Consider the following 25,587-nt stretch of genomic DNA (forward strand, 5'->3'; position numbering starts at 1 on the left):
ACATAGCCATTACGCTAACTGCTGGTCCCATAAAGTGATTATGTTTTGTAGTATGTTAGCTTAAATATAATTTCTTAGACCCTTACATAACTTAAAATGTGAATTAATATTAAATTGGGCTATTTAATCAATCATCTTTAATTTCTATTATGTTTGAGTACACAAACACTGATAAATAAACATCATATTAGATAGATATTTTCAAAAAAAATTTTTTTTTCTTTTTTATTGCCACAGGGTGTGTGTACTTGCCAGACAGAGAGAAAGAGGAAGCACCTCTCAAGGGGGCATGGTCACACCACAGTACCTTCTCCTCCCTTTCCACAGCCTGTCAGGATTTGGGGTACACATGTCCTGCATGATTTTGAAGCCGTTGGGCAGGGTTCAAACCATAGGTGGTTATGCAGGTTCTGGCTACCTTAACCATTACGCAACTGGGCCAGTGTGATGTAATTCTAAGTTTGCATTTTTTGGCCTTTTCATTCTATATACTCCAGGATGGCAACATTAAATGAAGTCCTTTGTTTTGCTACTTTAGGGAACGTGGCTGTAAGAAACTGCAAGTTATAGTTACAAGCCTTGCTGGTCTGCTAAAATGCTCGTGTATGATATTACTTATCTCTTAGTTTCTCTATAACATAGAACTGTTACTCTGGTTAAAAGTTATTATCAATTGGGTGAGTGAGACTGTACTTGAAGTAACTGAAACAGAAAAATACAAATATTTTACAAGACACTTGAGATGAGAATTTTTACTTTTCATGTAAGAAAAGTATATTTTTCCCTAAAGTGTCAGTTTGTTCCAGAGTATGAAAGAATATAGAGAAAGACAAAACTTGAGAGAATATAGCAAGTTGTAGAAGCTCTAAGGAAACTACATTTCATTTGCTTTTTTTTATAATATGTAATACTAAAAAAAACATATGAAATGTGTTAAAAATTATGGGAAAGTTTATCTAGTTTTGATGGCCTTATTTGTGAGATGTTCTAAGAGAAAAACAATAGGATCTCATAAAACCATTATCTTCAAACATGCAAAATTAGAATTAGGCTTTTTCACAAATCCAATCAGAAATTTAGAATAAAATAAAATAAAAATGTCAGGATATATTTTACTCTTAAAACTGCCTTTGAATCAATGTTGCTAAGGCTCTGTTCCTGAATGTATGAGGCCTCATGGGATGGGTTTGGATCTTGGTCCAACCTAAAACTGTTTAGGACTATAGTTCCAGTTTGACATGTCAAAAATCACTCTCTCCCTCTCTCATTATCTTTCTCACAGATAAAAAGTTAATAAAAATTTAAGTTAAAAAAACAAATGAAGAAACAAAAACTGCCTTTGAAATTTCCAAGAGGATCCCTAGATAAAGAAGCTAAAAATTCTTAGGCTTTGGGGAGCACGTGGCATGGTGGTTAAGGTGCTGGATTCCCACATGGCAGACCGCTGTTGGAGTCCCCAACCCAGCGACTTGAAAAATTATACAGAACCTGTGTGTGTGCATGTGTTCCCAGAATACTGTGAGGAGAATGGAGGAAAGGGGGTTAAGGGATTGCAGTACAACAATCCTCCCGGGGCTGGGGCGGGGGGGGGACTTCTCACTTTCTCTCTCTCTGTCTCATTCTGTCTCTCTTTGGCGAGTGTACGTGCCCTATAGCAAAAACCTAAAAATAATTTTAAAAAATTAGACTTGTTTGCTGGGCTTCTTGCCTCTTCACTACCTTCAGACTGCTGGAAGAGCTACAGAATAAGCTGTCAAACCAGAAGACACTCAGCCTACCTAGCTTCAGTTTGTACAGATGGAATGCTATTCATATAAATCTTTCATTAATTGAACACTTTATGGAAGGCCGCGGGGATTCATCAAAGCCTTTGCTGCTCATTCTATGTCCTTGTGCTCAGGGAAACATGGCTTGAGCCTTTATGAAGTAGTTACATACTGTAACACGAAGGGGAATTTTACACTCCCATTGTGGCCTGGGCACTTCAATCATTAATCCAGTCTCTTATTATCAAACTGGTTTCTGCTTCCATCTGATGCTGATGCTTGCCAGAAAGCTCTGCTATTAATATAAACCCAGACTTGGCTTGCATCTGCCTTCATCACAGGGCAGTCTCCACAGCCCTTAAGGGACTGCGCCAGATTCTCTGAACTACCGATACTTCAAGGAATAGACTCTCAGTTACAGGCTTTAGAGCTATCACAGCCTAATAGCTTTCAGACTGTGCCCGCAGAATACACAGGATTTCTAAGACCTATTTTAGTCTTGAAATAGACATCCTTCAAGAAAGCAGCACCATTAACCCAAGGTCCAAGAGAGTAAGAATTAATTACATAAGAACAAATAAACTGATGAGAAAGATTTAATTATTGCTATTTGCTTTGAATAGTGTCCATATCACATTTAATCTTTTTTTAATGGATACATGGAGATCTTTCTCTTTCTTTTTTATCTACATCACCTTTCATTTAGTAGCCTATATACTTCTGTAAAATCCATTGAAGCATCTACAAACAGTATCTAATTTTCAATTTTCTTTGGAATTCAGAAATAAATACTTCTACTGAATCTATTTACTCATCATGACACCATAATTATTTGTATAGGTTAAATAAGAATATGTTCACATCAGGATATACTTCAATAAATTGAATTCTGTGCAATAAAGATCACACATGGAGAGTTATGTTTGGGAATACATCTCGTTTCATCAGCTCTAATAACACACTATTAAGAAACAATGTGGGGATGGCCCTACAGCACAACGATTAAGCACTGTACAGAGAGCTGGAGTCCACATGGCTAACTGCAGTTGGAATCCTAGCCCTGGTGCCTTTAAAAACATGCAGGCACTAATTCTTGGTTAGTCAGAGACCTTTGAACCACAAAAAGAAAGAATCCACCCACATTTATAGATAACTGCAAATGAAATATAGTGAACAAAATGTTTTAGGATTATTTTCCCATGCTTGGGATAGAATCACGTATTAAAGGATTTTAAAAGTCAAATATGAGATTCCTTATGAAAATTTCCAGGCAGAGTAAATTCTCTGGCTCAAATAATATAGCTCTAGATTTGCAAAGCAAACTCTAGAAGGCCTATCTGGATAACGAACAATCTTGCTGCATCTATGTAAATAAAATAATCAAGCCAAACATATGGAGACAGCTTTGCCTAGACCAATATATGGAAATAGCCTTTTATTTTTTCTTTTGAGCTTTGGCTATAGGACACATGCACTCACAGGGAGAAACAGAAAGACACAGAGAGGGTAAGTAAGAACAGCTTCCCAGGAGTATGGACACATCACAATCACTTTTCCTCCATTCTCTGGGATTTGGGACATGTGTGTATACATGCCCAGCATGTTTTCCAAGCTGCCAGGTCTGGGACTCCATTGTGAAGTCAGCAAGGTGGGATCCAGCACCTCAACCACCATGTCATTTGCTGACCCCTGGAAATAGCCTTTTTATGATAAATGAAATTTTTTTTGGAGATTATAAACAAAATAAGGGAAATGATCTGGAAAAAATATCAAAATCTGGAAATAGGTCAAATAGATTACTAGACCTTCTTTGTGTAGCACGGACTTGTTTTCCTCTGGACGGGGTGTTGAACAATTCTGAGACACGTGTCTAGTAGACATGCACATCATTTCTGTGCAGTGCAACAAATAACCCCGAAGATTATGATTTACTGCCCTGGAAGACATTAACCTGTAAGTTGTGCACCTAACCCCAAAATCTTATTCTAACATTTCTTTTGTTGTTGTTATTGTTTTAATTTTTGCTATAGGATACATGTGCTCACTGAAGGTAGACAGAGGGAAAGTAAGAAAGCAAGCCTCAGGGAAGATGGCCACACTGCAATTCCTTCTCCTTCATTCTCCTCTCAGGATTTTCAAGCATGAATGCACATAGGCCTGTCATGTTTTTCAAGCCACCAGGTCTGAAACTTGAACTGTGCACCCATGTGGGATCCAGCTACCTTAACCACCACAACACTGGCTGGCCTCTAACATTACATTATTATACACACACAAATACACATACACATATACCCTCAAATGCTTGAAGAAACATTTTTCTTCATTGGTTCTTAGAAAATTTTAAAAGTGCACAGAAGAATAGAGACTAGTATAATGAATAAACATTGTCCATACTGAACAATATGTCACATATTGATCGGTTGTTCCAATTTGGTGATCCCAGAATTGGTGACATGGCATTGGCTTCCTCTGTCTCCACTTTCATCTCAGGATTTTCTTTATTTATAATGATGGCTAGAATAAATTAGTGTTTGCAAAATGGAATACTTCAACGTTGGAATTACTTCCCCAATTATTATGCAGAATTATTCCAGACAGGAAAATTTACCTCAAATAGAAGGGCTATTTGGTTACTGTGAAGAGAAATTCTTCATGAAAAGCTAAATAAATACTTAGTTGATTTTTTTTTAATTATCAGAAAGTCTGAGTAAGGTTTTAGTTTTCTTGCTATTTCCTATGATTTCCAACACATTTTATTTTTGGGGGTAAGATAAGCAATTTTTATAATTTCAATAACTTTATTCAATATACCTTTTTATCTTGGATAATAACTCTTCATTAGCATATGAATCCTTCAAGTTTATCCATTAGCCTTTACTTTTCAATTTTTTAAAGAATTGTTCATTTAATTAAATTTGTAAAATTTAAGTATTCATTTAATTTTATGTATTATTATTTTTTAATTCACCAGAGAGAGAGAGACAGAGAGAGAAAGAAGGAAAGTGAGAAAGCAAGCCGCCAGTACTGGGATTCAAATTGCAGTTAGCCATGTGGGAGTACAGTGCTTTAACCACTATACCACCTGCTGGCCCCAATCCATTAGTCTTTGATAACCTCCATAAGATATCCAAAAGTTAGCACCATATAAGATGGCCAGGGTTAGCTTACATAGTTTCTGGCCTAGGCCTAAAACCTGTCTTCCCCAAGGACTCCTTGTTACTTTTAGTAAGAAATAGTACTAAGAGATCACAACCTGGGTGGCCATGACTCTACTCTTTTCTTCTTCTTCCTTTTTTTTTTTTTTTTTTTTTCTATAGGGCACATGAGCTTGACAGAGAGACAGAAAGCAAGAAATAATCACCCCCTCTCCCTGAGGATGGCCACACTGCAATCCATTCTCCGCTGTTCTCCTGGGATCTTGGCCATGCATGCATACGTGCCTGGTCTGAGTTTGAAGTCACTGGGTCCAGGACTCAAACTATGGTTGGCCATGTGGGAGTCCAGTGACATAACCACTGCACCATGTGCTGGCCCCATGAGGCTACTCTTAACTTACAGGATTGGAGACATGCTGGAGGGACTCTATCTGTAAAGGAGAGAGTGTGGGGGCTAAGGGTGCAGGAACAGCTAAACACATGAGGTCCTAAAACTTGCTGCTCATGAGAATCACCTGCTAGTCCTGCCAAGTACAGATTCTCACCCAAGAACTACAGAAAACAGCACCCTAAAGTGAGTTCCTGGTTAGTGAGAGGCCCTCAGGCAATGTAACCCCTGGAACCACTGGACAGGAGAGCCAAGTTACAGTCCCCAAGTACCCACTTCCAAGAGCAGAGGCAGTTACTCTTCTGGGTATTTTCAGGAATTGTATTATATCTTATGTTTGTTCATTTTCTTTTCTTAACAAGCAATATATAGTCACAGAAAAAGTAAAACAAGGTTCAAAATGTAGGAAAAAAAAATAAAAATAACCCATGGCCCTATATCCAAGAAAGAACAACTATTCACTTTTGCATCTAATTTTAATCTTTTTCTATATGTCTGCATATGCACATGTAAGTAATATATTTAGTCACCCACTTTTTGTGGAATAGGATCATACTCTGCTCAATATTTTGTAATATATTTTGTCTATGCAGCATCTTTCTGTGTCCTTATAGTTACTTAACTTCATCTTCAACTGTTATCTAGAATCTCATTTAATTGACTTGCCATTTATTTATTTAATCTCTATTATTATAATTCTTAATTGTTTTCACTTCTCCACCAATATATATAATGCTATGTAGTATACCTTTCTGGATAATTTGCATGAATCTTTGAAATGATTTTATGACAAACTCTAGGAATGATGAATCAAAGGTAGAAGCGACATTTCATATTGCAGGATTATAGAGTTCTAGAATAATTTCATCTCAGTCCGAAATAGGAGAAAAGTTTAGGACTTATGAAAAGGAATCCAAATGCAGCGCTAAGGAAGCAAGAAGTGGGAAGGAAATTAGTTCATTGATTTTTTCCAGAACTTCCATAAATTAAATTTTAATGTATAGTAAAATAATCAACATAATTGTTCAAAAATGATTTTTGAGTCTAACGTTGATTGCAAAGATTAAGAAACCTGATTATCGCTCCCAGAAAGGACTGAACTATGCTTCAAGGATGTAAACATTTCCGACAATTGAGAATCTTGGGCCAGAATGAATTACATTTCTCAGACTCAAAGAAGCCATGGAAGGATGAATGAATAAATGTGGCTTTCATTCATTTATCACACCTCATTTAAGCACCAATTGTGTACTAAAAACTGTGTCGGGTACTGCAGACAGCCCAGAGCAAGACGAATTCCCTGCCGCATGGAGCCTGCGGCCCAGTGGGGCTTACACGACCTGATCGTACAGTCTGTGCACACAGTCCTACCATGTTCAGCAAACCTCTCAAGTGACTAAGTTAAAGAGCAAAAGTTTGGGGACATGTGCTGAGCAAACACCACATGCTCTTTTGGGGTTTGGCAGAACCTTGTAACTTGTCTTTCCCTGACCTTGGCTGCAGACAGAGCAAGGGTGGAAATTACTAGGGGCGTTCCAACAGACACATCTGATGGACTTCAAGAAACATCTTGACCCCAAATAGTAAAATCCAATCCCTGCTCTGCATCTGAAAGGCAAAAGTACAATTTTTTTTCTTCACACAACTAAAAAAAATGATTTTCCATGGAGTCCTACAGTAAAGGATGCCTAAGGGAAATAATAACTAAAAGAGCAATTGGCAAAACAACCTGTCTGAAAAACACTGAATGGCTGTTAATGAAAGAGGGCTGTTGGTGACAATGAATGGCTGTCTAACCTGCTTCTCTGTCATGTGCAGCTAGTGGCAGAAATATAGCCCTCAATGACTATTACCTCTGGTCACTGAAGATATCTATTGTATTGAGATATATTTCTTCTCAGTACAAGGAGAATGAATTAAGCAAAGGAATTAAAGCTATGGTTTCACTCTGCCAGCATACGTTGACACATCTGAAAGAAATACTATACCAAATATGTAAGCATTATTAAAACATCAAATACTTAGTCAAAGATACAATCTTTCTCATTTTCTTCAAGGAAAATCCCATATGATCAATCCGAAATGTGTGGTCTCACTATCTTTGTAAATTTCCACTTGTCAGAAATGTTGGTGGATCTGTTTCCAAGGTTGTACTCATCTGTTACACCTGAGATACCACCAAAATCTCAGTGATGTCACTATGAGCGAGTCAATGTAGAAAAAGAATATCAAATTATTCAAACACCTTTTAAAGAGAAATGGCTTCACATCCATCCACTAGACATCAAAGAGTCAGACTGGCTCTTTATCACCCAAAAGCTTATATTGACATCAGAAGTCCACACAACAAATAGTTTTGATAAATAACTACTCAGGCCGGACTATCAATAATTATGTTTTACATTTTTTGAGACAAAAAGAAATTGCACGGTAAACAGCAGTGAGGACTGGCAAATTACTCTCAGCTAAGCCATCACTCTAGATTGAGATATTTGCCTTAGTTTGTCAGCAAGTTAGTCAATAGTGCCATTCTTTGAAGGACATATCATGAAGATTCATACACACTGCAGTGATTCATACACATTGCAGTGATGTAAAGATAGACACTTGAGGCCCATCAAAAGACCTGTGCAGTGGTTTCATGTAAACATTTAAAAAGACATCAGCAGCACTTGGCTCTCAGCATGCTGCTTCAAATGCGGCCCCTGAATTGAAAACGTGTGCCCAGTTGATCTGACCTGAGTACACGTGTATTGTCTGCTTGCTCAGGTAGAGTATGAGCCCGGCTGCATCATTAACTGAACACTAATTTGTTCCTAAACTGCTCTCATAGATCATTCGTTGGCAGGACCAGGTTGATGCTCTCCACTGGCCCACACCTGTGGCCAGTCCCCAGCTAATCTCTTTCACAGTATAGAATGGGGCACACACTCATTGACAAAGGGTCCTCTGAGAAAGTCATGGTAGACAAATATACACAACAAAACAACTTCATCTTTTACTTTCCTTGTTGAAACTTTCTTTTTGTTCAAATGGTTTCTGATGACCAAACATGGATCATGAAAAACTAAAATTACTCTAGTTTTCTGATGGAATACTTTAAGAAGACTAGTACATTGCCTAATAGAAGATGAAAACAAAAATTACCCTATACAAATTTCAAGACTGGGAGATGGAAAAAAAAATGTAGGATTCTAAAAAATAGCCATAGGATATACTGTTCTAGATGCCATCCCTCATTTCTGAGGGGTGTCCATTATTCAATTGGAATTTGGTTCTTCATGTGTGATAGAAGTGACCAAAATTTAAAAATACCTATATACATATAAAATAAAACAGAATAAGGCCCTGATCCAAAGCCTAATGTAACCCAAAGGTAGCCTTGAGAGTAGGAAATCTCTTGCATCTATTGGTTGTCGGAAAAGCCATGACACACAACCCAACAGAAGGGGACCTACCTCCTCCTGTGGGGGGAATTAAAGAAGGCAGTCTTGACTCTATAAATTTGAATTTTGGATCCCTGGCACAGCATTGGGCCTTTTGCATATGAGAACTGGAAAGAGAATGGCTGATGGAAATGGCTAACCACTGTGAAGCCTCCAGCGTTGCCAGCCTCTGTTCCTGGTCTCCTGTCGAAGTATGTAGTTGATACTCTCTGCTGTAGCTACTTCCATTATCTTCATTTCACAAATGGGAAAGATGAGGCCTAGAGGATTCTGAAAAACCAGCTGCTCAAACTTTAATGAACACTATTCACCTGGGCATCTTGTTAAAACAGTTTCGGATTCTGATAAGCCCGGAACAGGGATAAGGATCCTGTGATTCTGACAGACTCCCATGTGCAGTTTCTGGTCCATAGGACATACTCCATGAGCAATAAAGTACTTTGTCAAAGGCCCTAGAGGTTGTGAAAACCAGAGCTGTGATGCACGGCTCCATGGCCCACCATCATTGCTGGTAGGCTTGGTCTCTGGGCCACAGGCACATCACACCTCCAGGAAACTAAAAATTGGCCGGAGGATTAGAAACAGATAACTTGTACCCTTTCCTATTTCATTTTGCAGCAACAACAAACATTTGTAAGTGTCCACTATATGCCAGGCACTGTGGTAAACACCTGGGATATCAAAAAATACTCTTGAAGAGAGATTTTCACTTAATCCACTGGAGTAAATGCCTGGCCATTTGATTCCCTTCTAATGAAAGCAAATCACTATTTCATTAGCGAACTGATTATTCTTATTAGTTTAATTACCATACATAGCAAAGGCAGAACATTAAGTTTTGAAGAATCAGAATAGAATAACATACCTTTAACAGTAAAGTGGCAATTTAATCTTTGGGGATTGAGGAAGAATGTTTAAGAATTTGCAAAGCTTGAGAGGCATCATTAAAAAACTAATTATACTTTAAAATATGTAGATTATACAAGTTTGTATCTGATCTGATGAAATGATCAAAAAGTGACCTAAAAATAAAAAGTCCTGATATTTAATTTACTTGTCATGAGGGTTTTGTTTTCTTTTATAAAATGGATGTTTACGAATTCCTATTTCCATTTTGTAGGTGGAACATCAAATTCCTGAGTTAGGTGTGAAATGTTTGGAAGTTAAGGTCATACAAAACAAGACCTTCAGTAAGTGACACTAAATTCCCATCAGTTTTTATGTCTTCAGAACAAATCGGAAAGTTTGAAATGAGTTTGTCACAGGCCATTATTTTTTTCTTTTAACCAAATCAAGATAAAAGAATCCAGCAGGCTGCCTGCCTTTTTGGCACACTCTGTGGTAGAATTCTCATGAGCTCCAAGATGGAATTCACCAGCTCTGAAGATCCTGCCTGGGCTCCCATTCTTCTGCCAAGTGTAAATCTCACCATCTTGGTATATGCAGTGGCCTCTGACAGACTTCAAATTCAGAGTAAAAAGCATAAATGATTTGCCATGCTGGCCATTAAAGGCCTCCAGCAGAGACCCCCATGAGCTTCTGGTGTAGAGACTTTATAAAGAGAGTGCACAGTGAAGTGAGGCTTCACGGGCCCTGGAGCACACTTTTCCCTCCCCCTTTCCATCGCTCCATGACTTGGCAAAGGTGACTTCAGACAAATCGGAACAGCGAGAGGCTCCCAGCAACTACCGCACTTCATTTAACAGCCAGCATTGTCATTTCTCACCGACTCTCTCCCTACAGTTCATTTTTAACTGCTTATGTTTTAAAACAACCAACCAACTACAAAAAGCAAAACATTTCCAACTGAGCCATGTGTGACTAAACCACTGGGATAAAAGCACGGGACAGACAGGGCCAGCCACACTTGTCTTGTCCACTCTCGGAAAGCTCGCCCCTCCCCCAGTCAGCAGAGTAAATTGCTCACTCTCAGCATCTCAGTTTTATGCAAGCGTTTAAGAAACTTTCTCTTTTTTGGAAGAAGAGTTTACCTCTGTAGCCAGTTATAGAAAACAGAAAGCACCATCAAACTATCTCGAAGAGTGCACAATTTTTTCAGTATTTATGGCAACAAGAAACAAGCATGTGCAAATCATTCCTCACTACGATCAGAGTCAATCGCTTTCCCCTGAGTAATTATCCTGATTCTTGTTTTACTTCAAATACCCACCCCTGGTTTCTCATCTGACCATTCCTCAAAGAGACCTTCGCTTAACTCAGTACTTGGTCAAACTGTTCTTGGTAGAAGCCTTTCTTGTTTTCAAAATGGCTGCAGTTCCGCTAAGCCTCACACTGGCCTGCTTCAGTGGGGCTGGATTATTCCGCTCTACCCCACTGACATCCCTGTGTTGCAGCCATCTTCTCCCAGTTGTGGCTTTGCTCTTCATGATGCCTTTTGCTGGAGAGAAGTTCCTGAACTTAATATAGTCCAAATGTATCAACATTTCCTTAGTTTGTGCTATGGTACTTAAGAAACACTAGCCTGGGAGCGTCAGAATGTTTTATGTTCTTCTGAAAGTTTTCATTTAAAAATTCTAATTTTTTTCAGGTTTTTTTTTTTTATTTATATATATACATTCTATCACTGTAGATCATTACAGCTTGTAAAATGAATCCTCCCAGCATGGATAGACACTGTATATTAGCCCAGTAAAAGATATTATCAATGTATAACTGTCTGTGTCCCTTAAATGTTTTGCATCTTTTTTTACCCCTTGATTCCCTCCCTATCCCTCCCCCTTTTCCACCCTCCTCCCACACTAGCTCTAATATCCACAATTATTCTCCATGCTTTTTTATCTTCTAATCTTTCAGTTTTTGCCATAGAGTATAGACATTTGGTATAGACTTCTTTCATAGTCTAGCTTGCTTCCCTTAGCAATAAATCTTCCATGTTCATCTACTCTCTATCAAATGCCAGGGTCTTCTTGTATTTTATGAATGAGTAGTTTTCCACAGTGTATATGTGCCACACCTTTTCAATTAATTCATTTGTTCATGGACATTTGGTTTCCTGTCTTAGTAATTGAGAATAATGCTGCAATAAACATGGATATGCGAGTACTTTTCAGACTGAGTGTATTCCTATCTTGGGTACATACCCAAGAGTAGAACCGCTGAATCATAAGGTAATTCTGACTGAGTGTATTCCTATCCTTTGGGTACATACCCAAGAGTAGAACTGCTGAATCATAAGGTAATTCTATTTATAGGTCTTTGAGGAACTTCTATATTGTTCTCCACAGTGGTTGTACTAATTTATATTCCACCAACAGTGCAGGAGAGTTCTTGTTTTACCACAGCCTCACTAGCACTTATCATTTTTAATTTTTTTAATGTTAGCTATTCTGACTGGGGTTTGGTGATATTTCATTGTGGTTTTGATTTGTATTTCCCTTATGATAAGGGATATTGAGCATTTTTTCATATACTTTTTGGCTATTTGTAAGTCTTCCTTAGAGAGATGTTGGTTAAGCTCATTTGCCCATCTTTTAATTGGGTTGACCATTCTTTTCCAGGTAGGTTGCTTGAGTTCCATGTATATTCTGGTTATCAGTACCTTATCTGAGGCATAGTTTGCAGATAGATTCTCCCATTGTGAGAGTTGTTGATTCACTCTAAGTATTGTGAGCAGAAGGTTTTTTTAAATTATTCTATTTCACTTTATTTATTCATTTATTTTAATTTGATCAGAGAGGGACGGAGTGAGAGAAAGAGAGAAAGAGAGTGATAAAACAAGCTGCCAAGTCCAGGACTCAAAGCATGTTTGGCCATGTGGGAGTCCAGCACCCTTAACCACCATGCTGCCTGGTGACCCAGAGCAGAAGCTTTATAACCTGATGAAATCCCACTTGTGTATTTTTGGGATTATTGCCTATGATTTAGGGGTCTTATTTAAGAAGTCTTTGCTTACTCTGGTGTCTCCAAGAGTTTCCTCTGCATTATTCACCAGTAGTTTTATAGTTTTTTTTCCTTTAATTTAATTGTATTTATTATTATCATAATCTTGTTTATATTACACTGAATTGCATATAACTTTACAATGTATTACATTTCTTTTTCCAGAGGGAATACCATGCATATTAGTCAATAAAAAGACATTAAAGTAGTTTTATAGTTTTAAGAAACTTTCTTAAACACCAGATGAGGAGAGATGGGAACAAAGTTATGGCTTCCCTGTTTGGTCACTGGGAGCCCTCAGACACACAGTTTCCCAGAGTAGGAGGAGCACCATTCTTGCTTCATCATGCCTCTTGACCACTACAGAATCCAGCAGCTCAGTCATGGCCCTGTGTGACCCAGATCATCCCAACATGCCCAATGTCCACAACATGGGCAAATCCATGTGCGTTTTGAACTGACTTGCATATCATTTATCATCATCGGACTCTCCTAAAGCCCCATATTACTTTGATTGCCTTTCTTTCTTAAAATTTACTCAATATTACATAAAGGGTCTTCAGAAAGTTTACAAAAAATGTATATAATGAGAAAACTATACATGAATTTCTTTTTTTTTTTGTACTGACTAAACTTGTACTTTAATTCCATTTCCCCCCAAACTTTTTGAAATCTTGTATATGTGCATCTCCGAACTGTAAGTTACATGAGGGTCTGATTCCTCTTATTAATCTTTGCATTTCCTCTCGCAATCAATGGGTTTATTTCACATAAGAATTACTTGGAATGCTGATGAAAACAAATGAGAGGACTGTTTCTTTAATACTTCTACTGCCCATTGTGGTTGATTATTTCTACCCTCCCCTCTGCCAAGTTTTGACTTCCTTAGGATTAGAACTGCATACCTGCAAACCCCAGTACACAATCCACCATGCTCTCCGTATGCAATAATTAACCATTTTATGTCCTACAAAATGTGAGTAATAAGAGCTAAAGAATTGTAAGGATTATATTTTAATATGTTGAATAGAAATGTTTGGCAGTATGACAAAATTGTATCCATTTCCATCTATGTGTCAGGCAATGGGGGATGACTTGTCCCTACCTCAACACCCACTTCTCCACCATATGTAAAGCTGGCAAAATTCTCACAAGTATGCAATATCGTCTTCTGTTTTTTTAACTTCTAATATTGAAAAATGATATTATAGTAAGAATGTTGGTGTTGCAAGGAAAATTAAATTCCTGACAGAATGATAATGTATTTTTAATAATCCGATGTGATATCAACTTTAAATTGTTCTAGTATGACTGCCAAAATTTTGTCATTTCAAGGAAGTTTTACACAGGAGGCATTCCTTAAAGCTGTCCGAAAACATCAAGAAATTTACACCCTCTGGCTTACAGTCATTAGCATGTACAATAGTTTCATGTACTTGAGATTTGATTCTGGGTAAAATGAGAATTAAGTCTGAAGCTTATCACTTTATTTCATTAGCAGGCCTCCATGACCGATTTGTATTTGGCAGATGTTAGCTAATTTACAATCCCAGAATAATTTCCATTTTGTACTACATTCTACCACAGGCAAGAAATTGTTGATAAGAACATATTCTCTAATAATTATGATGTGTCTATGATGTATATCCAGAACTCAAGTCTTAAAAGTTTATTTATTTTTAATAGTTAAATTTTGTTTTTTTTTTTACCTTTTCAAGTCATATTCAATAATATCTGGCATGTAATTTTCATCAAAATTGGGCTCTTTCATTTAGTAAGATGATAAATACTTATTATACAGTAAAATGCTTTTCAATACCAATCAAATGCTTTTTAGTAAAGCTGAGGAGTAAGACTTGAAAAATCTGGACAAAATTATGTGAATCTTTCTTTTTCATGATTTAAATATAGTATCCCATATAGTATAACGTTGAGCTTTAAAATCTGACTACTTGGCTGAAATAACCAATTATTATGATGGTTCAAAATAACTCAGGAAGACTATGCCTATTTTGCAATGAAAACATTTAGAAGAAGTGTGGGAAGTCCTTCCTTTTCCTCATGTATAGAGTATAGACTAGCAGGTACTTTGAACACATGCTTTGGAGTGTCACATTCTGTAGGTAAGGTTTGCTTTGTCTCGACCCATTCCTCAAACATTCTGAGCAACTTCCTCACCTGCAGTGAGGACCTGAACACGGTCGCCGTTCTGGGGCTGCTGAAGATCTAAAAGAGAAATTTCATAGAAGTAGGCTTGGGACCGTGCTGCATTCACAGCAAGCGCTCCAAGATGTGGCCTGCTGTCATTCCCTCCAGATCCTGAAGCTAAAGGCATCAGTATTTCTGTGATTTCAAGACGTTATTGATCCTGTGGCTTCCACCTCCTGTAAGTCATTTGCAAGCAGCAAGGGTGAGCCTTCCCTATGTTAGATTATTTTACATCAGTGCTCAAAAATCCTCGAGTATCTCCCTTCTCACAGGGTCAAGTCTAGAGGCTACAAGACCGTGCATGACCTATCCCTCCCCATCCCCGTTTATGAACTCATCTACAGCTACTGCTCCACTCCTGCTCTCGTGGCCACATTGGCCTCCTTGTTTTCACATCTGGTCCTGTCTTAGGCTCATGGGCTTATCCCTACTTGGAACTGGATGGATGTTCTCTTTGGAGGACCTGCCCAAATGTCACCTCATTGGAAAAGCCTCCTGCTGACTTTACATTAAAGGCATATCCCTCTAACACTACATAGTCCCTGAACCCTGCTAAATGTTTCTCCTAGGACTAATACTTACTAGTTACTTTTTTTTCATTTCCTACATCCTAGCACCTGGAACTGTGCCTGGCGCAGAGTAACGATCCAATCACTATTTGTTTAAGTAGTTAATTAGCTGTTTGACGAATATTAGAGGATATTCTTAATTTTTTTCTAGGTCCAATAACTTTATCTCTTCTGTCAGGAGGTGATTAATGGAGTCTCATTTAAGAAAATTTGAACTTAATTCACACATGGAATCTCTGGAGCCTGAGAGTAGCTCACTCAATGTTCTTATTTGAAATTTTGTAAAATAATGTATTTTATTTTTAGCAACATTTTACTTATTTATTTATTTATTTATTTTGCCATAGGCTACATGCATTCAACAGAGGGACAAAGACAGAGAAAGTGAGAAATCATCCCCTAGAAAGGACAGCCATGCTACAATCCCTTCTCCTCCATTCTCGTGGGATCCGAGGTACCTAGGCACACGCCCCCAGAGTGGTTTTTAAGCCACCAGGTCTGGGACTCAAATTGCCATCAGCCATGTTGTAGTCCAGCACCTAACCACCACACCACCTGCTGGCCCTGTTAACCACGTTTTAAAAGTATTTTTTACTTCATAGGATGGTGCTACACCAAGAGTGGTTCCTCAATCCAGAGGATTAACATTGCCTGGGAGCTTATTAGAAACGCGTTTCTCAGTCTCCATCTCAGGCTGACTAGACCAGAGGCTGCAATCTGTGCTTTTAACAATCCCTCAGGTGATTCGGACCCACCATGAAGCCTGCAGACCTCTGGTCTAAGGAATACTCAGTGATTCATTCCCTTTGTCTTCTTATACATCTTATCCAACATGCCCTAGCTTCCAGGTACAGTGTACGGTGGGTTATTAAAAGTAAACCATGTTACCACCCCTCAGGTTGACCAGTTAGCACTTGCCACCTACAGATATCTGAAATGCATGTTCTCAGATTCCAGAAGTGTCCATTGGTTTTAAGTGTACTGTGGCTGCAGTCCAGCTATTTGCCATTTTGAGCCCTCCCATGTACAGCCAATCTTATTTAAATACCCTGGACATGCACAGAAAATTGGGTTTATTTCTCTTAAATATTTCTGTGAGGCAGAAGTTTTCATACATTTTGTAACTTAGGATTTTTTTAATGATAGGTGTTGTAGATGTTTAATAAGTAATACCGGTAGGAACAAAACTCCTTGGTCATTACAGGTTGACCTGCTGCATCCACCTCTCTCTCCCTACCTGCTTCTCACCTCCCACCTGGCACCTCCTTGTTACAGGAGGCCATGAGGTGAGACTCACAGCTGTCAGGTTGGAAAACCTTTGCCATAGGGCAGGGCTTCTCAGAGACTGGTTAGCAGTGGCATTTCTAGTTCTCTACCTCCAGCTAAATGAATCAGGTTTCTTGTCTTTGGAATAAGTTCACAATAAGAATTTTTTCTGCTCAGGGCATAAGACCTCCTGGCCATTGAAGATGGAATAAGCATCTTCTGCAAATTCTTATGCACGCTAGCATCTGCGAACCAGTTCTCTAGAACAGTGTTTTTCTAGAAACACTGTACTATTATTTTTAACTAAAGAAAATAATCACATCAGCATGTTGTTTGCCTGTAGTCATCCTATTCAAGGTATTACAATAATTCTAACTATAAAACAACTAGGTATGTTTAGAGTTAAATTCTCATTTTCTTTGTGTAATTTTAAATAAAATATCAGTTTTAAAATTAAGTATTTAGGAATTGATGTTATTTAGTAAATATTTATCATCACCTTTCTAGGAGGTTGTTTGGGGAAACTACTTTCAAAGACATTGAAACTGGAATACAGAACAGAAAGTAGTAAGGAGTACAAGAGTTCTGAAAAAAGGGCTATTCTTTCTAAAAGATTAAGAGGTGACTACTTGTAGTTCTATTTTCAGTTTAACACAGAGTTAATTTTATTTTTCTATAGAGCATGTGTGCTCACTGGAGAGACAGAGACAAAAAGCAAGAAATTGCTGCCCGGGGGATGGCCATACCGAAATCCCCTCTTCTCCATTATTCTCTTGGGATGTTGGGCACAAACACAAGCCCAGTGTGAGTTTCAAGCTGTCGGGTCTGGGACTTGAAATGGGTCAACCATACTGTGGGACTCCAGCACTTTAACCACTGAGCCACCTGCTAGCCCCCACAGAATTAAATCTTAACGTTGACCTAGGAGAACCAGTGTCTCTTTTCCATCCATTGCAGATTCAATTTAACTAACATTTCAGCAACAGCACTCAGGATGCCAAGAAGAGCCGCCCTGGCCTGGGGTGCGCTTGCTGACTACCTGGCGCATCAGTGTGTCAGTCCTTAGTCAGGGAGTACATGAGGGTGTTAGGGCACCAACAAGTCTGGAAAATGGGAAACAGGGCACTCAGCGGTTAGGTGACCAAGACATGTGAGGGGAGAAAGGTGGAACAGTCCCCTCATAGTGTACGTGGTACTCTGAAAGCTCCTGCTGCAGTGGAAGCATCATTTTCCATATTATTAAATTTCTAAGAATGTGTTTAATCTGTTATTTGGGTTCAAATAATTACACATTTCAATGATAAATGCAAAGAAAATATTAAACACAAAGAATTTTCTTAGAACCTACTGGTATCGTGGGCCCTATGGAAAGAGAGTATATTCTTAAATGTAAGTATCAAGGTTCAAAGAAAGTCAACTGAAATGTTGATAATTCCAAATTCATTAATCCTGAAAAACCTGACAAAATTTAAAGGCAATTCTATAAACAAATAAAACAATAGAACTGTATTTTTTTAATTTTCAGATAAATATCAATGACAAAATAGGAATTGATTAATGTATATGGATATGCATATAATGCATTTATTCTAATATTATCAATATTGATATAAAAAGATAAAAGTTTCATTTTACTCCAAAGAATATGACTCCAGTTTTTTTTCTTTTGGAAAAAAATCTTATTTTTGAAATCATATTAAAGAACTAGCAGATAGGTCTACTAACATAATAAATACAATTTCTTGGTCAATGAATTAACATTTCAAAGTAAATATGTATAAATTTAATAATATTTTAAATACATCTTAACAACTATGCATAATTGCCTGTAAATATATCATTTTAATCATATGTTAATGATATCTTTAACTCTCAACCCTATCTTCTTTGAATGAAATATATAGTCACCCTATCTATGAATGATGTATGCAACTGTTTGGGGCTTTAAGTTTTAAAATTTGCATAAACCATATCTTACTTAACATTCCTTTGCAATTAACAACCTTATTTAAAATGTATCACTGTGATGTGGAGGTTTATTAATATTAATACACAAAGATCAAGATCACTTGTTTTAATTCTAGAATTATAATAGGCTTATCATAACATACTGTAAGAATAAAACCCTGATTATTTATCCATTCTCCTACTTAAAGACAGCTGTGTCACTTCTACATTTTCATTGAAAAGTTATGCTATTATGATCGTGTGTATAGCTATCTCCTCACATACTCTAGGTTGCAAAGTATGCATCTCTTGAATTTCACCAATTACAACTGTGAAGTTGTAGAATTGTTCTCTATATTACATGAATCAATTTATATTCAAACCACCAGATATGAAAGTACTTATTGTCAGGACCAGCAAATGGCAGAGTGGTTATGTTGCTAGACTCCCACATGGCAAACAGTGGTTTGAATCCCAGACCTAGCAGCTTGAAAATCACGTTGGGTGCATGTGTGTGTATGTGTCCAAAGTCCTTGGAGAAAAATAGAGGAGGAGGGATTATGTTGTGGTCATCCCCCCAGACAGTGATTTCTCACTTTCCCTCTCACTGTCTCTGTCTCTCTCTCTCTCCAGTGAGCACATGCAATAAATAAATAAATAAATACATGATGTAGAAAAAGCATTTGATAAGATACAACATTCCTTCATGATCAAGACTCTCAGCAAAATCAGCATAGAAGGGTCATTTTTTTTTTGAGGCGTTTTTGCTATAGGGCATGTGTGGTCACCAGACAGACAGAGAGAGATAGAGAGACAGAAAGCAAGAAGTGTCCTCCCAGGGGCGGATGGCCACACCACAATCCCTTCTCCTCTATTCTCCCCTCAGGATCCTGAGCATGCACGCACATGCGCCTGGCATGAGTTTTAATCCACCAGGTCCGAGATTCGAACTGCGGTCAACTACACTGGAGTCCAGTGACATAGCCATTACACTAACTGCTGGTCCCTAGAAGGGTCATTTTTCAACACAATAAAAGCTATCTAGGAAAAACCCATAGTGAAAATCATCCTGAATGGAGGAGAGCTGACAGCTTTCCCACTAAAAACGGGTACAAGACAAGGATGCCAACTTTCTCCACTCCTTTTCAATATAGTACTGGAAGTCTTTGCCAATGCAATCAGAAAAGAGAAAAAATTAAAAGGCATTCAAAAAGGAAAAGAAGAGGTGAAACTCTCTCTATTTGCAGATGATATGATTGTATACATAGAAGACCCAATGGTTTCCATGAAAAAATTTCTGGAAGTAATGCACAAATACAGTAAAGTTGCAGGATACAAAATCAATATACAGAAATCTATAGCATTTCTATATACAAACAACAGGCAGACTGAGATAGAACTGAAAAAAAGTTATTCCATTTACATAGCAACAAAAAGTATAAAATACTTAGGAATAAATCTAACCAAAGAAGTTAAAGACCTCCACAAAGAAAACTATGAGAAGCTAAAAAAAAAAAAAGTTGAAAATAACACAAAAAAGTGGAAGGAAATCCCATGTTCCTGGATGGGAAGAATTAATATAATCAAAATGGCAATTCTACCCAAATTAAGCTACATACTTAATGGAATGCCAATCAAAGTACCAGACACATTCTTCACAGATCTAGAAAAGACAATCATAAAATTCATCTGGAATCATAAAAGACCCCATATTGCCAAAACAATTTTACACAAGAAGAGTGGAGTGGGCGGCATCTCACTCCCTGACCCAAAAATATACTACAAAGCTGTGGTAATCAAAACAGCATGGTAATTGGCACAAAAAAGAGACCTGTGGACCAATGGAACAGAATAGAGTCCCCAGAAATAAATTCCCAAACAGACAGTCAACTGATTTTTGAAAATGGGTACCAGTCAATCCAGTGGGAAAAGGAAAACCTCTTCACCCCCAAAACACAGTCAATAATCCCCAAAATAGACAAGTGGGATTACATCAGACTAAGAAGTTTCTGCATGGCAAAAGACATAGTAATTAGTGTGAATTGACAGCCCTCAGAATGGGAAAATATTTTTGTAAATTATGCATCATATAAGGGACTGATAACACAAGGAACTCAAGCAGCTGTTTGGAAAAAAGATGATCAACCCTATTAAAAGATGGGAGAAGAAGTTGAAAAAAAAACACTCTCTAAAGACGACACACAAATAGCCAAAAGGCATATGAAAAAATGCTCAACATCCCTCATTGCAAGGGAAATGCAGATCAAAACAACAATGAGATACCACTTAACCCCAATCAGAATGCCTAAGATTAAAAAAAAAAAAAACAAAAAAAACAAAAAAAAACAAAAAAAAAACATGATAATTGTTGCTTGGAGTGTGGTGAAAAGGAAACTCTCTTACACTGCTGGTGTGAATGTAAATTGGTCCAGCCTCTGTGGAGAACAATTTGGAGATTTCTCAAAAATCTACAAATAGAACTACCATATGATCCAGCAATCCCATTCTTTTGTACCTAGCCAAAGGACAGAAGAATTCTTCATTGGAAAAGTGCTTGCACATCGATGTTTATTGTGGCACTATTCATGATTGCTAAAACATGGAACCAACCCAAATGTCCCCGTACAGATGAATGAATTGAAAAAATATGGCACATATACTCTGTGGAATACTATTCAGCCATGAAAACCAACAAAACCCTGGCTTTTGACAGAAAGTGGAAGACTATGGAAGATTTGCTGCTGAGTGAAGCAAGTCAGGTTATGAAGGAGAGACATTGTATGTCCCCACTTTATATATACCAAGTGTCTGCACTTTATGACTGAAACTGATTGATTAAAGGATGTACAAACACAAGAGATGGGTGTGAATGTCAGATGTGGTGTATGTGGAGGAGTAGGGCCTGGGGAAGGACATTTGGAGGAGGGATATGGAGGCAGAGCACTGATGAGACAGGAAGGTGTAGTATTATCTGTTGAAGATATTTTGATCAACTGGACAAAGGGAGAAATGTTCACATATTGAAATGTTCACTTTATAAGCTAAATAATGTGATTGAATGCATAAAAAATTTTTTAAAACTAAAATAAAATAAAAGTACTTATTGTCCTATATCCTAACCAACACTTGATATTGTCTGAATGTTAAATCTTGCCCCATTAGGTAATGGTGCAATGTTATGATACTATTGTTCTAATAGTCATTTCTTCTATTGGTGAGAGGTTGAGCATTTTTCTACATTATTTGCTCATTAGCCTTCTGTGAAATGTTAATTTTATCTAGTGTTTTGGTTCCACCTTGTTTGTGTTCCCATTTCATTGATCAATATTATTTTTTACATGTATATTCATGTAGATCTGTTCATATTTACATTCTACTTGGTGAGCATCATCCCTTGCATTCTATTTCCTCATCTGGGGTTAAAACTTATTCTTTCCTGTAGTAAATACTTCAACAGTTCTTTCAGACTTAGAGCAAATAAACTGTGTCTAAATATCTTTATTTTCCTCTACTCTTGAACAGTAGCTTTGCTGGGTATAACATTTTAAGTTAAAACGTGTTTCGCTCAGTAATTTGATATTACTCAACTATCATTTTTCTTTTATAATTCCTGTTAGAAGCCATTTAAATTATTGTTCTAGTCTAGATAATCTCTTCTATATTTGACTTTAAGATCTCTTCTTCTTTAGTATTTTGCTTCTTTTGTAAAGTGCATTTTTTGTGTTTATCTTGCTCAAGACCAAATGCATACTTTTTATTTATCTTGCTTAAACTCATGTACTGGGCTTCAATTCCAGGTCAACCTGAACACATTGGGTGTGCCTCTGATCTTGTCAATCTGGAAGTCTCAGCAGGATCTCACCTGCTGGTGAGATCCTGCTGGAGGTACTTATCACTCTTGTTCTCAATCTTTTTTTCTATCTCTCACTTTCAACTTCTCATAAACTGTTTCTCGCAAGAAATAAATAAATAAACTTTAATAATCTTTATGTTAAAGGGGCATATTTTGTGGTGACATATTCTGGTTCCATACAGTCCGAAGGTGTAATTTTTCCCTTGTGTGATTTATAATGTTGGATTGTGAATGCCCCTTAGTAGGGCTTATTCTTCTCTGGAGGCATCTCTGGCACACAACCTCAATGAACTCTCTGGAATGATCTTATCCATGCTCTGCTTGGAATGTTGAGTCTGTCTTTAGCCTAGGTCTGGTATTTATATTAGTTTTTTTCATTTTGAATCTCATAGGCATTGCAGGGGATTAGATTTATCTCACTTTCCTTCATTTATTAAATATTCGTCTCCATTTCTCAGGTTTATTTTTAGTCCTTTAGGTGCCCAGCATGTGTGAAGCAGATCCTATCCCCTTCTCCCCGCCCCAAGACCATCAGATCATCAATTTGTACACCTAAATTCAGGGATTATCCATTCTCCTATTTAAAGAAATAAAGACAGTTATTTCTACTTATTTTATTTTGCTTGTCCTTAGAAATTATCTGTTTTTTTTCCTAAGCTCATTTTTGATTTTATAATCTCATTAAATTTTATTTGATAATTGGATTAGCAGGCATTTCCTATTATTTCAGGCATTCAAAGCTAGTACCAGTACTCCCTGGCACTCTGACGGTCAAAGTAGCCCAGGACTGCCTCACCTGACCTACCACACATGGGAGGAAAGTCAGCTCCCACCACATGACACCAGTTATTATTTGTGTCTTCATCATACACAGTCTGAAGAAATCCCATTATACCTTTGACTATTGGAGAATAACAGACTAAAGGAAACATATCAATATTGTCAAAGTAACAAATGCATCACCATCCTTGCCAAAGAAAGGGATTTTTAAAGGAATAAAAGCATAGGGAAGGGAAGATACCTTTCAAAGGATATCCTTAATATTGGAACACTCATAAATGACTAAAATTAGGTCAAACATTCTCTCCCTTTTTTTAAAAAAAATTCTCTGCCTCACTGGAATCATAATTGGCCAAAATCCATGTTTAGAAAATAAGAAATTTTGGGACCAGCATTTGGTGTAATGGCTATGTCGTTGGATTCTCATGTAGTTTACTGTGGTTCGAGTCTCATACCCAGTGGTTTAAACTCACACCAGGCACATGTTTGTGCATGCCCAAGATCTTGAGAGGAGTATGGAGGAGAAGGGATTGTGGTGTGGCCATCCCTCCTGAGGGGTTATTTCTCACTTTCTACCTCTCTGTCTCTCTCTGTCTTCCTGGGGAGCACACATGCCCTATATGTAAAACCTCCCCCCCCCAAAAAAAAAAGAAAATAAGAAATTTTAAAAAGGCAAATCATGAGAGGGAAATGTATATATCTTAATCATTGGTCCAAACCCTCACACAACTTATCAAATATCTCTACCATCCCTAGCTTCTCTAAAGTAAATTTATAGGTACCAGATGATGGCACAGTACTAAAATGTGACTCTGAAAGTCTGATCAACATGGGAAAGCTCTGAATTCATGTCCAGAGACCTCCCTGAGTATGGTGGGCACATGTGCCTACAATCTAGGACACACTGAGGCTGGGGGTAGATACAGCATAAAGACCCTGTTAGGGGTGCTCTCTCTCTTTATCATGAAATTGATAAACTTTAATAATGAAACATACACTTATGAATATATATTATATCTTAGTCTCGACACCTTTTCCATCTACCCCTTATTTTCAGTCTCAATATGGAACCAACCCTTTTACATCAGACTTATCCATAAATGTATTCACTTAGAACTTTGGATCCATGTACTCTCCTAGAAATGTCTCTGTAGTGACTTGGAAATTTCATCCAAAACTTATCATAAACTGAGTATGTGCAGAGTGAGGCCATTTTCCACAGAGACTTTACCAAACAAACTAGCTGTCTTGATGGTCTTAAACAGAGTAGGTGCAATTACCTGGATCTCCAGCTGGTGGGGAATCCTTCCTGCTGCCAGTGTCCAGAATAACAGCCAGCCCCACGGAGTCTGCAGGGAGGATGGAGCTGCTGAGGTCCACACGAGTTAAGCTCTGAGGCTCCCTCATAGAGACTCCAGTGGCACTCTTGTGGTTGTGCTCTCCAGGTGGGTGCATTTCTTGACCCTTTCTCCATGGTCTCTGCACAACATGGACAATGCTCTGCTGACTCAGGTCACAGTTCTGTTGGGAAGTGAGGTAAAAACACACAAGAAAATGGCAACCATTAAATGTCAAATGCATTTAACCCATTATCATTTCTAAAGTGCACAAAATATTCTAAAGTCTGTGTATGTGCAATTTCTATATGCAGTAAAGGGACTGAAAAGAAAGCAATGTGCATAACTGATCAACCTAGGCACACTTACCACAGCATTCAAACACTCACGTGTTAGATTAGTGACCCTGGACTAGGTCAGAAACAGAAATTTGGGAAAAGCGAAACATGGCAACAGAAATCTAAACTAATATTCAAAGGGTAAAGAAATCTAGTAGGAAAGCACAGTGGAAAACATTACTAAATTTTAAAACTGATTTACTCTGGAAGTGATGTGTCCTTAAAGTTATCTAAACACTGACATTCATTCTGTTTAATAAAGCACAGAAACTTATTATCAATAGCAATTACAGAGCATTTCTCTGTGGACTTTAAATGTGTTCGTAGCGGATTCTACACACACCCTTCCACTCCCTAGCCGGATCATTGCTACACCGAGAGAAGGCACTGAGGACACAGTAATGCCATTCAGGGTCACTGCATCTTCTGCCAACTGGACAAGGAAAACCAGAACACATCTGGAAAAATGTTTAACAGCCATATATTGATGTGCATGAATAAGAGATTCTAAAATTTAGTAGAATAAAAATTAGAAATCAGACTGTTTGTTAGAGCAAAAATTAAGCTACCTTAAATCAAACCCTAGTTCCAGAATGTCTACCAGATAGAAATAGCTACTCATCCACCTGCC

The 25,587-nt window shown here is 37.7% G+C and overlaps 1 protein-coding gene across 3 annotated transcripts in view; it reads right to left on the reverse strand.

Annotated features, from left to right (window-relative positions):
* PRKN (parkin RBR E3 ubiquitin protein ligase) overlaps positions 1-25,587 on the reverse strand; it is a 1,506,714-nt gene that overhangs the window by 991,404 nt on the left and 489,723 nt on the right. For all 3 annotated transcript variants that reach the window (XM_006152254.2, XM_006152253.2, XM_027773358.1), the window contains one exon: positions 24,562-24,802. In XM_006152254.2, the coding sequence (XP_006152316.1) occupies positions 24,562-24,802 (241 nt within the window). The remainder of the gene's footprint in view (positions 1-24,561; positions 24,803-25,587) is intronic.

Source organism: Tupaia chinensis, unplaced genomic scaffold, assembly GCF_000334495.1.
Source record: "Tupaia chinensis unplaced genomic scaffold, TupChi_1.0 Scaffold000346_1, whole genome shotgun sequence".
Taxonomy (NCBI): Eukaryota; Metazoa; Chordata; class Mammalia; order Scandentia; family Tupaiidae; genus Tupaia; species Tupaia belangeri.